Source organism: Sceloporus occidentalis, unplaced genomic scaffold, assembly GCF_023333645.1.
Source record: "Sceloporus occidentalis isolate IW3139 unplaced genomic scaffold, rSceOcc1.0.p SCAF_2, whole genome shotgun sequence".
NCBI classification, from domain to species: domain Eukaryota; kingdom Metazoa; phylum Chordata; class Lepidosauria; order Squamata; family Phrynosomatidae; genus Sceloporus; species Sceloporus occidentalis.
The window spans coordinates 194,654,518-194,667,897 of NW_028316982.1; the positions used below are offsets into that span (position 1 = coordinate 194,654,518).

A 13,380-nucleotide genomic window follows, 5' to 3' on the forward strand; every position below is an offset into this window, starting at 1 on the left:
AGGATTCTTTTCCATGTCCCATTACTATGCTATGTGCAACCAAATCAGATATGTCTACTCCAGCATAAAGAAAGTACAGTGTATACACAAAATGACTTAATATGGATTGGATATTCCCCTAATACACTTGTAACCATCCTATCCTTCTCAGAAATGAAATAAGTAGAAAAAGAAATAAAGTTTTCTTATCCTTCATTGCTATTCTTGGTTAACTGGAGTTTGCTTTCATTCATGATGCCACTAACATAGGCTGCTACCATAGGCTGCTACCATCCTTCGGTCACCTAGGGTCCTATTTTGTGAGAAAGCCAGGACATAAATCAAATAAAATCAAACCAATCAATCAATAAATGAAAATACCCAAAGGGCTGTCACAGAGGAGATAATTGTTCTCTACTGCCCACAGTGGCACAGTGGAAGACTAGATCTAATGGGTTTAAATCATCAGAAATCTGTAATCTGTAATAATCTCACTCTTACTGGAAATCTACAAGCAGAGGCCAGACAAGTGAACATAGTTCTAGATTTCCTGCACTGAGCAAGAAGTTGGATTAAGTGGCCTACAGTGTCCTTTCTAGCTCTAGGATACTACAGCCCCATTCATATACAGCAGAACAGAAACAGATTTCTTCACTGCAGCAAAGAGGCAAAAAATTTAGATGATTCCACCATGGCCTCTGCTATTCTTGTTAAAAGGGACTGGACCATTTCCAGCTAAAAGAAGTGGATCACAATCTAAGGAATGCATACTGTGAATGGATGAGAAGAGAGAAAGAACACCTATATTGGGGGGAGAATGCAAAACACCTACATGAGGTGATGCAAAGATCCATAGCACAAGCAATTTTGGCACGAGCACAAGAAGCAAGCATGGTAGTGGTCTGAGTTTGGAGACCATGGTTCGATTCCCAACTCAGCCATGAAACCCATTAGGTGATCTGGGGCAAATCACATGCTCTCAGCCTAAGGGGAAGGCAATAGCAAACCTCCTCTGACCTCTGAAATCTTGCCAAAAAAACAAACCCATGATTGTAAACAACTTCCAGGCACAACAACAACAACAACAACGAGTTATAAGACCTGTTTGTTCAATAAGTTTAACTGACACAAGAGTTCTATGACTAGACTATATGACTGGAGTGGGCAAACTACCCACTGCTTGTGTGTGCCATTGCCAGAGAAGACAGACCTGCTGCTCACCAGAGGCTGGCTCTATGAAGACTCAGGAGCTGTACACACAGCCCCTTTCCTAGCCAGATGGGGGCTGCAGCAACTGCACGCTGCAACCCCAATTCGGCCTTTCCAAGGTGCAAAAAGGAGCAACAGTGCCAAAGGAGCTCCATATAGCCACACCGGCATGGCTATATGGAGTTCCTTTGGCGCTGAGTCATCCGGACACAGTGCCAGAGGAGCACCGTGATGCCATGTGCCATGTGGAGTGGCGTGCAACATCACTGTGCCCTGGCGGGTGAAGTCATTCTGTGCATCAGCAATGCCCCGACTCCAACCTCAGGCCGGCCTTAATGGCTGGTCTAAAGAGCCCCTCAGTTATCTCCTCAATCCCTGGCTCCAAGCGGTCCTTAGAGCCAAGGCATTCTGGGAGGGGTAGCTTGGGAAATTGTCTGTGACTTTTCCAAGCCCACTGCTCCAACAGCACTTTCGTTCTGAGGAAACCTAGGAACCAGGCACTGAGGAAGTAGCTAGATCAAGCACTAGGGAGGCAATGGTACTACAACATAACTACACCAGCAGTTTTTCATATCACCAGGACTGAATATAATCTTGTCATAATCTATCCATTACAATATATCATACTGATTTCCCCAAAATGTGAACATGCAGAGTACTAGTCAGAACATCATAATCAGACTTGTTCCAGTGCCTTTCATCAAAAAAAAAAAAAAAAAGGGAGGGGGGAGGAAAGTGCAGTTAATCAGTGGCCAAAGCTTTACATACTTCAGTCCAGAAGAGATGCATAAATACACAGCACATGTAACCACACCAGTGCAAATTTGAATGAAATGATAGCTCCTTTTGACATGTAAATTTCTTATTTTATGATATGTGGAGAATTTCCCAAGAACAAGTAAGTTTTAAAATAGTATTGAGGAAAATAAAATAGTGGGAGTAAGATGCCAGAAGCTCTAGGTCATTTCACTGTTTGCAGTTGGATAAGTGCATGGAATGCTCAAGCTTACAGATAAGGAGGGGGCGAGAGATCGAGATCAGGTGAGAACTCTCAAAACTCTTAAGAACACTTAGTAGCTAACAAGGCTGGCTCAAGTTACACCCCAGTTGGAACAGAAGAAAAGTACTAAATTTTCTCCCAGTTCTTATATATAGATGTCACTAAGATAATGTAACAAACACAAAAATTGCTCTGGACCTTTTCTAGCAAACGGCATGTCCAATCAGGAGCTAGGGAGGCATGTGCCGTTTCTGCATAGGGCAAAGTGTCACTTGGGTCAAAGATGCATACCTTCCTTCTTTAAAAGTCAGATCAGCTAAGCACCAACCTGATTCTGATTATGGATAGAAAACAGGATCAGTACTATACAAACGTGGAACCTTATCGCACGCACAATTTTAAACATTTTGGGGACTGAAGGAGGATGCTCGTGTGCGCTCGCGTCCGGCAGAAAATGGAGTTTATCACACATGAAGACGTCCTCCAACAGTTCCCATTCAGTCCCCCGGCGCGCACCCGTTCGCATCCAGCCCTGATTTTTGCCTGAGAGACTACCTTCCATCAGCAAAAAATGGCGCCCGTTAGGACAGGATGGGAACGGGTGCGCGCTGGGGGATGGAACGGGGACTGTTGGAGGATGTCTTCGTGTGCGATCAACTCCATTTTCTGCTGGACGCGCATGCACACAAGCGTCCTCCTTCAGTCCCCAAAACGTTTAAAATTGTGTGTGCGATAAGGATTGCAGTATCAATGAATAATCTAAACACAAGAAAAGTGTTGTGCAACAAGAGAAGCATCTGATCTATGAGGCATGGAAGATGTGTCTCCGAAGGAAGGAAGGAAGGAAGGAAGGAAGGAAGGAAGGAAGGAAGGAAGGGAGGGAGGGAGGGAGGGAGGGAGGTCAGTCTTTTTAGCAACCTGCAAGGAGATACACTGGACTGCTGAAGTCCCATGCTGTCAATGCCTTAGAAGAGAAGACCCTGATGTGTCTGTCCCTTGATGGTTCTTATGTCTTTAGCAGGACTTCCCCTGTAGAGCACAGGAAAAGGAGGAGCTACAGGGAATGAAATGCTCTCTTACTGTGGTGAACCCAAAACAAAAGGGCTAGGACCCTCAAACATCATGCACACCTGCAATATTTTGCTTGTGTGGATTAAGCAGTAAGACAGTGATGCTCTTAAAACTGATGCTTTCTGTGCAAAAAGCTGCTTCATATGCAATCACAATGTGAACGAAGGAGACTGGCTCAGGATATCCAGTGATCAACTTTGCTCACCATAACTTGCTCACATTATCAAGATGGTAGCTGCTAGCAGGCCAGACCACTGAATTGCTGACAAAATAGCTATTGTGGAACTGGCATAGTTAATAATAATAGTAACAATAAGAAGACTGAAACATCTCACAGCACTGGAAACACTGCAGGAATCCAGGGTTATTATTCCTGTGAGTACAATGAGGGAAGGGATAAAACCAGTGGTAGTGGTGGTGTATTAATTCACAATGTGACTTGAACTGAATAGTCTCACTGCTTGAGTCCTACCCAATCATGATAGGCTCGTATTATTTATTAATTACTGGTTAATCAATTTATATCCCAACCTTCTCCCATTATGGGACTCAAGAACTATATTTTATTCCTCTGCAGTTACTGCAGTCCCCAATCAAAGCATCATATTATCTGTACTTCCTTTCCTTATAAGCATGGAGTTAGTGTGTTCACACAAGGTCATTCTGTGCAACAATAACTACCCTCCATTAACTTCGCCACTGCAAAACAGTGAATCTGATAAAAGACCTATTTTACATAATAGATTTGTGCATGCTCCATGCAGAGATCTGCACCTACTACCTTGGCCAGAGCAGACTTGCCCATGCAGGAAGACAGGCAGGAACATTTTGCTCCAGCTACAACTTGGCTTCCTTTCATAATGAAAAAGGGAGTCATTGTCAAATCTATGGGAAAGAGAATGTGGATGGTATATTGCAGGGGTGGTCAGACTTGCGACATGGAATTTGAGCATGGCACCTCTGAACATGTGCACAGCACAGAAATAGGTTTTCAAAACCTGAACTGGAGCTCACACACCAATCTTTTTGTACAAAACTATTTCTTTCATTTCAAGCTATTTGGATTTCAACAGTCTACATAGGAGGTAGGGAAAGGCCTTATGTTGTAACTGTTATCAAACCATTGGGAGATGGAAGCCCATGGTGTTGATATAACACCATGTGTGTTGGTATGTGCCTATCGACTTACAGCATCCTCATGAATTTCACAGGATTTTCTTAGGCAAGGAATACAGTCCTCACAGTCTTTGGACTTGCATCCCTCGCTTATGTGCGAGGGACAAACAGAGGGGGGAAGGCCCGCATCTATATTAAAGCCAATGGGACTTGAATATAAGCCAAATGGGTCCGGAATGGATCCCCCACAAAAAAGGAGGGGTAACTGTACTCAGAAGTGGTTCTCTAAAATATAGCCTATAGCACCTGGTATTCCTTGGCAGTATCCCATGCAAGTACTGACCAGGGTTGACCGTGCTTAGCATGCAAGATCAGACAGGATATGGTGCTTTTATGGTGTTTAGCCCAGGTGAATATACCACCATTTGGCTACAATTTCCAGACCTCTCCTTTTCAGCATGAAGGGGAGATTTTGGACACAGCATGCAGACAGAAAGTGGAAAGACCACACAGGGAGGATCTTGCGCATGGGTAATCCAGTGGTTGTTCCCAGCAAATTATGGGAGGACAGGGGAAGAACATATTGCTCCACAAGGCCATACAAGTGTTGGGTAGGGATGAGGATTGTGTACATGAACCTCCAATCATAAGGAAGCTAGTACTCAAGAGAATTTGGGTAAAAGAAATTATTTAGTGCAGCTTGGCATACTATAGAAAAGGGATGGCTGCACAGCCTTTTGGAGCCCAGGTTTTGTGTCTGCACCACATGCCTTATTGTGTAAAATGATTCCTTAAAAAGCAGCCCTGGGTAGGTTGACTGCTAAGGTTAAAAAACCCCACACAGTGGGGTGCCTAGCTTTCCTGGCAGATTTTTATTTAGTTAGAAAGAGGGAAGGAACAAACACTCTAAATGCTTTTATAGAACTGACGAGGTGATAATGACAGACTGGTCAGGAGTTTTTAGCAGGCTTTGTTTTTCTTGAAGTCTTCAGACACTGGCAAGCTGATAGGTAAAGCACAATAATTAAATGGCTACTGGCTTAGGGGCATGCTGATTTTATGTGCTTGGGCTGCCAGGTTTGGTGCTAAGATATAAAACATTCCAAGACTTCCAAGTAACTTTAAAATTTAGTACACTACTTTTTAGTACAGTACTTTTTAAACAAATAAATTACAAACAACAACAGAACTGCCTCTTTCAAGATGAACTTTACACAATAATAATTCTAATAAGAAAACTTTATAGCATTACAAGAGGAAGAATAAAACAATAATTTCCAGATAGAAATTCCAGATAGTCCACTGTGAACAAAAAGAGCTTTTGGCATAATAAGTGGGTCTTAAGAGTCATTAAGATGCATCAAGACTCTTATTTTAGAAAAAGATGTACCTGGTAGGAGGAATATGAACTAGAAGGTTAAAAGAAGATGAGTACATGCAGTTATAGACAGCAGACTACTTGTCTGCTTTGTCTGGGTATCACAAATAACAGACAAATATTAAAACTCTTAACAGTACATTCTTTCATTTTACTTCAGGGATTTTTCTTGCACTTTTTGAACAATTAGAAATGTATAAACAAGGCTAACTGATGGAAGTACTGCATTTTCCAACCATTTAATAAATCTGCATGAGACTCTTCAAGAATGGACATAAACATTGCCCTTTTAAAAGCAGTGAGGTTCATAACAGAATTAAAATATATAAACAATGCAGGGAGTGAATAGAATACAGCACAAACAATGAACGGACGTCAGTACCCACATCAATACAAAGCAGTCATGAGGAATGATGAAAAACGTCTTTTATGAACTGGCAAAACTTTTTTTGACAAATTAAGACCATGATCAGTGAGGGTTGTGAATGTTTTCCATATAAACCAGCTCTACTGAAATCAGCAAGACTAGTGCTACTTATGCATGAATATACGTGCAACAAAAATTGTATTCAGGAATTACACTGCATCCTTTGACAAAGCACAGTACGCAAATAAATTAGAAATTAGCAAATAAGTGCCAGCTCTCAAAGTTTGAGAGACTCTAGCCCAGGGCTAGGAAAGGTTTACTACATCTCCCAGCGAACATCCTGGCTAGAGGCCTCTGGGCATTATAGCACAAACCCAGACCTTAGCTTTAGGAGAAATATGCCATTTCTTTCAACTTGATTTCAAAGCTGCTGGTAACATTAATCCAGCTGTGTGTTGTAATGTGGTACAAAAAGCAGAAACAGTTTCAATGTTAGTAAACAGAGTGCTGCTAACCTAGTTCCATCCTGAGCGCTGCAGTTAACATCGGCTCCATATTCAAGGAGATGTCGCACAATGCTCAGCCAGCCTCTGGCACAGGCCTCATGCAGGGCACAATAACCAGCATTGTCACGATGATTTACATCACAGACTTTGTTTTCCAAACAATACAGAACCACTTCCTGGAAAAGAGAAGCAGGAGAAAACAGACCAAGTTGTTTGTTGCTGTGGAGACATGCATACCATCACTTTTAACATGCTGGGAATACCCCTCTGACTGGGCTATTAACAAGTTACAAAGGGATGAAGGAAGAACCTTATCTCTCTCATCTCAGTTGAAAGAGTCAAAACTCTGAAAGACAAAACCAGCCATTAACCCAGAAGGAAGAAGATTGGGATATCCCAAACTGCCCTGGCTCTCAACACATTTAAGCTTCCCAGATTCCAACAGAACATACAATTTAGACTGTGGTGCAATTCATCTTCAGACATTTATTTTTCCAAATTAACACAAGGAAACAATGTGGATGCATACATTTTAGAGTTGCCGTTGTTATCATGGACTTGCTATGCAAAAGATAAGTTCCAAAAGTGTCTGCCTTGTCTACCCTCCCTTCTTCTAGATCCTTTCCAAAATAATTATTTACACCTCTGTTCACCTGGACATCTTCCTGGTTTCTTACTGAAACCTTAAATCCACTTTCAGAACCTTACAGCTTAAATGGGCATCAGCTGCCTCTTGGAGTCAGGATTCTCCCTATTCTTTGATTCTCAGTGTCTGGAGTAGTACTATTCTCAGAAAACTGTAGCAGTTTCAATTAAAAAAAAACAACCCTGTTCTCGTGTGCTAACAAACATCACAAGATATGACAAACACTAAAAGATTGTTTTGGCAGTTTCTCTTCCTCTGTTCCATGTCCACAGCGATACCTGCCAGAGTCAAAAAGCCACAACACTGTGATGCAGAATTAACTTAGAGAATATTTGTGCCCATTCAAGTGCATGGTAGGAATTAATCACAAGGAAACAAGCCTGTCACAGGTAAGGTAATGTGTAAACCAGTCTGCCCAATGTGGTGGCCTTTCTCCAAAATTTTTCTACAAACTTGAGATGTCTTCATGGAGGTAAAAATTCTTCTACAACCAAGATCATGGTGCCTTGTTTTGCTAATAGTGGAAGCCTTTCAAACACAATCCAGCTGCCATGCAAATGTAGCATTTCTCACTTCTCATAACTGAAATCTGGGATGAATATGGATATTCTGAGCCTAGGACCATTCTATCTCCCTAGCTCAAAAATCTGTGATAATTAACACATCCCTCTCAATTTGCCCTGAATGGTTGAACAAGTACAGAGGGAAAATGTGATGTAAATGCTGTGAAGTTAGCAAAGAACCATCACATATCATCAGATGGTTATTTCCTTTCACAGACAAAAGCAGATAAAGGAAAATTAGGAGGGAGTTCTAAGACACCTTATGATTTTATTACAGTATAATGCACAAAGTACATTTCCCCAGGCCAGCCAATGTATCCTTGCAGCTCCAAATCTGCTGGAAAGCCCATCATAATCTCGAGTCTTCACATACCTGACCAGAGGAGTTGGTAGCTAGGATACAGCATGAAACTGTTTCCTTAGCGGGCCTTTACTAACCAGGTTGAAGTGGATAGTGACAAATGAATGAGCTGTCTGTCAGAACTAAAGAAGTAGCCCAGTCATGTAACTGTGATTAACTATATCAGCCACATCAGGAACAAGATTCAGCTTTTCAAAAGCTAGAGTACGAATCATACGACCGTGTGTAGATGTTGTTGGATGGCAGTTCCCAGCACTCCTCACCCATGGGCTATGCTGGTTAGGGCTGATCACACTTGCAGACCAACATCTGGAGTACCACACATTTTCTTCCCCTGTCTATATGCCCAGCTCTCATGCCATCCATCAGCAATTGGAAGAGTTCTGTTTTTGGACTACAGAATCCCCAGCCAACACAGCTTCACTGGGATTCTGAGAATCTTTCAAGCTCTAGTTGTTATTTGCTACTCTAATCAGCAGTAGCCTGTAGCCAGCAGATCAAATTAGAGCAGTGGTTCCCAACCTGTGGGTCGGGACCCCTTTGGGGTCGAATGACCCTTTCATGGGGGTCACCTAAGACCATTGGAAAACACCTATTCAATTACAGTTATGAAGTAGCAATGAAAATAATTTCATGGGTTTGGGTCACCACAACATGAAGAACTGTATTAAGGGGTCGCGGCATTAGGAAGGTTGGGAACCACTGAATTAGAGTAACAAAGGCCCGGTCCAGACGGGCGCGATAGGGCGCCCTCGACACGTGTGAGGGGCAGCGCTTCTAGACGCCCCTCACCCCAGCACGTGACAAGGGCATCAAAATGGTGGCGCCCTGTACAGATGGGCGCCGCCATCATTATGTGATGGATGCCATGTCCGCACATCGCAGCGCCATTGTGACGTCACGAGTGCGCCATTAGCGCACTGCAGCATCATAATGGCGCTGCAAGAAGAACCCACTTTTTGCGGGTTCTTTTTAGTCTGCAGGGAAGTCCTGTGGTCTGGAGACTGCGGCTTCCCCGCAGACCAAAGCTGGGCACTGGGAGATCGTCCTTGTTGGACAGTCTGTCCCGCACCAAAGGGGCTATAGAAAAACCTATGGAAAGAGCTCCTTTTTTTGCTTTTTGTACCTCTTTTGTCATCCAATTTCAAGGTTAGAAGTACATTGCCATACAGAAAAAACAAATGCCATTGAGCTAATTCTAATTTGACCCAAAAAGGAGCTTGAACCTATGAAGCTACCTTAGACTGATGCAGTCCATCTGGCATACATTGGACAGAATCCTGTTAGTGACATCTGGGAGCACAGGTGTGGCATACATGTGCATATATCTGTTCCTGGATGAAGCACAAGATGCTACACCACAAACTCCCACCCCTTGCAGCTGTGAAAGCCCAGGGGGGGCACACTGCTGCTCATAAGTACCAGTGGGGAGAGGAGATAGCAGGGAGATAACTCCACCAAAGCTCTAAGGAGAAGGGATAGGATAGCGCACTCCATCTGTGAGTACATTTCCTCCCCCCACCCCAACCTGAGATGAGCCCATTTTGTCAACATACTGTATGAATTGCCCCACTGCTCTTTCCTCTCCTCACAGCTGCAACAGTGGCCCTGCCCAAGGCTCCACAAATGGTGCAGCAAGATTTTGGATAGAACACAAAAGAGGATAGTCCTTTGGGATCCAGTCAAACAGACATGTATGGATGGGCAGGTATGAATATGCACATTATGCTCCATCTGCCTGATGTAAAATCAGTCTACTGGCCACAGTCTGGAAACCTGGGTGTTTCCAGATGTTCAGCTCCCAGATTTCTGCCACTCCTGATCATTGATCATGCTGAGTTAAGGCTTATGGTCAAAATATCTGGAGGAACATGGTCTACTCTGCTGAGAAGACTCGCAAAAAAAAAGAAAAAGAAAAAAAGATAGGGACCCATCTTTCAAATTCAACTTCAGATAAGTTTTCAGGGGCAGTGAGTGATGGCAAAGATAAAAAAAAGGATGGAACCAAAAATTCCATCATATTTTAATTCGAAGCTCTTATTGCCAGTAACTAAGCCTCAAGGATGCCAGTACAATATAGTGGTTTGAGAGTTAGACTAGGGCACTGGGAAACCAATGTTCAAATCGTTGCTGAGTCCTGGAAGCCCACTGGGTGACCTTCAGCAAGTCATACCCTCTCGGCTTCAGAAGAAGGCAAAGGCAAATCCCTTCTGAATAAATCTTGCCAAGAAAACCTTCTGATAGGTTTACCTAAATTGGAAATAACTTGAAGGCATACAACAGGAAGAAGCCTCAAGAAATACGGTTCAACTTTCTAGAATAAGGAAAAAACTTCTATAAAATCTGGGAAACATCCAAAGAATAGTGAAAAGGGAAAAGGACATGGCTACACCCAGCAAATAAGGTTCCCTTTTTCTGCTCCCCAGAACTTTAAGTAGGTCTTTGTCAGCCTTAACACTGTCTGAAAATATAGATGGGGACTCCTTTATCCAAAAAAGCAGGTTTTGTGCCAATGACCTATGGAGCCATTTCAGTCTTAGAAGACAAGAAAAGCCCAGTACTATTTAATGGACAATATAGCAGTTGCTTATCATTAAATAGCTGAATATGTATAAGTGAGAAATGGCTAGGGTCTCCCCCTACACACACACTGGCACATGCTCTTGCTTAAGTTCCATTCATTTAATTTGCACAGAAGTCTCTGATGGACTGCACCCATTCTACAAACAGCTTCTTACCACAAAACTGGAGAAGTTCCCAGTGGATTTTATCCAATGTCATTAACCACAAAATGTAACAATGTAGAGTTTTATGGTTAATTAATTAAATGCCTCATTAACTCTTTAAACATGATTTATTCAATTCATAGAATTTTCAGCTCTCTCAGTTGAATTCCAGGACACGTGGCTGAAAGCACATGATGAGCAGTGATACGAAAGTAGAGATTTGTTTGGGGGTGAGTGGAGTGTTTATATACAAGAATTTGGATGTACGTATGAGGACAGAAGAGAACCAGCATGGTGTAGTGGTTTGAGTGTTGGACCATGACTCTGGAGACCAGGGTTCAAGTTCCTGCTCAGCCATGGAAATACACTGGGTGATATTGAGTAAAACACACTCTCTAAGCCTCAAAGGAAGGCAAAGGCAAACCCCTCTCTGATCAAGTCTTGCCAAAACAAATCCCGTGATAGGTTCACTTTAGGGTCGCCATAAATCAGAAATGACTTGAAGGCACATAACATAATTAAGGAATTGGCAAAACCACATCTGAGTATTCCTTGCCTAAGTAAACCCAACAACAACAACAATAATAATATTTATTTTTACCACGCCCCTATGCACAACGCAACCAGGGTGGCTTACAACATTAAAACATACAATCCATATCCCACAACCCCCCCCCCATAAAATACAATTAAACAATTTACAATATCAAACATAGCTGAAAATAATAACACTGGCCAGCAATGACTACAACAAGGAATCAGGGATAGATTGGTTAGGCTTACTTCTGGTGGCCGGGTATCTATTCAGGAAAGGCCTGCCGGAAGAGATCCGTCCTAACAGCTTTTTTCAAGCTATTTAGAGTGGATCTCATCCGGAAGGCCATTCCATAATCTGGGAGCTGTAGCCAAAAATATCCTCTGGGCAGTTGAAATTCAAGGGTTCACTATAAGTCAACAAATGATTTGAAGGCACATATAAATACACACACATACAGATGGACAGAGCCTAGATTTGCTATGCCACATCAAGCAAAACTCAGGTGACTGTCAGGGCTGAGAATCATGGGGCCTTCCCAATTACCGGACTGCAACTCCCAGCAACTCAAGCTAGCACAGCCAATGGTGGACAGCTGCACAATTCCCATGTTTACAAGAGTAAACACTGCATTTAATCTGACGCCTACTGGCCAGGTCTCACTTGTGCTCCTTTTATGCACCTCTTCTAAGTTCTTAGACTGTTTGCAGTAAATGCAGTAAATTCCCATCAACTAAACCTGAACAATTTCCACTGCTTCTTGTAAAAGTGCAAATATGGTGGCTCAGCAGCAGAGGGAAGGCCGGTTAAGCCACTTCTAAATCTCATCTTCAGTCAGAGGTTGAAAATGCCTTCTTCTCTACTAAGATCAAGACTGCAGTTAAAAGTGTGTGTCTGTGTGAGAAAACAGAGGAATGGAGTGAGGTCTCATTTGCTGCGGTAGTACGTGTGGCAGGCTGCCTTTGTAGATCCATACTCCGTGAGTATGGATCCACAGAGCATCCTGAGCATCGCTCCCTATCCAAGCCAGCAAAGAAAATCACTGAAAGAATAATGTGCCTAAAGTCTCTTTGCAACGCAAAAAGCCAGCCCTGTCACAGTGATTTACATCACAGGCCTTGTTTTCCAAACAATGCAGAACCACTTCCTGGAGAAAGATGGGAAGGGTGGGGAGAAGAAACTGTTTGTTGCTATGGAGACACCTTTAACATCAGAAGCTGTCACTTAAAGAAAACAGGAGGGAAGGGGCATGCTTCATCTGGAAATATTTCTCCTTAAATTTGACGGAAGGAGTGTGGAGGGGAGAAAGAACCAGGGTCCAAAAAAATCCCCTTTAAAAAAAAATAAGCAGGGCATTTGGAAACAGAGAGCTTGGAGTAAATAGCCCTTCTTGTGGCCAAAGTACCTTTGGAGGCCCACTAATTCTCCTCCTCAGAGGCTTGTAAAGCACTCTGCAAGACAAGCCCCATTCCTCTGGGGAAACTTCGAAGGAAACCTCTGATTTCCTGTCTACAACTCACACTTTCTCTCTCCCTCACTCAACAGATCCATGGGCTTTACTTCTATACTTTCAGTACTGTACAGAGAGACATACTGAGAAGCTGGCTGGATTATTCAGGGAGTTGCGGTCCAAAAAATTGTTATTTTTCCAAGCTCTGGTTCAAATACACAGAATTGCACCCATCACATCTTGTTTGTCCCAGTGTCTACACGATGAAAGGAAAGAAGCCTTTCTAGTGGAAACACTGCAGAGCTTTGTTTGGTTTATATTTTTAATTTGCAAGGCAGATCATAATGCATTTCATCCTTCAGACTCTGCACTTTGTGATTCGGTTCTCTGCTTAAAAGATGTCTGTTATATGTGTGAAGTATGTATGCAGTAGAAAACTGTGTATGGAAACGGATGTTAATTTGTGTGGGTTT

General features: G+C 42.7%; 1 protein-coding gene across 9 annotated transcripts in view; it reads right to left on the reverse strand.

Moving 5' to 3' along the window:
• Nucleotides 1-13,380, reverse strand: part of BCOR (BCL6 corepressor) — a 165,616-nt gene that overhangs the window by 9,278 nt on the left and 142,958 nt on the right. For all 9 annotated transcript variants that reach the window (XM_089511847.1, XM_089511845.1, XM_089511843.1 and 6 more), the window contains one exon: nt 6,636-6,802. In XM_089511847.1, coding sequence (XP_089367973.1) covers nt 6,636-6,802 — 167 coding nt within the window. The remainder of the gene's footprint in view (nt 1-6,635; nt 6,803-13,380) is intronic.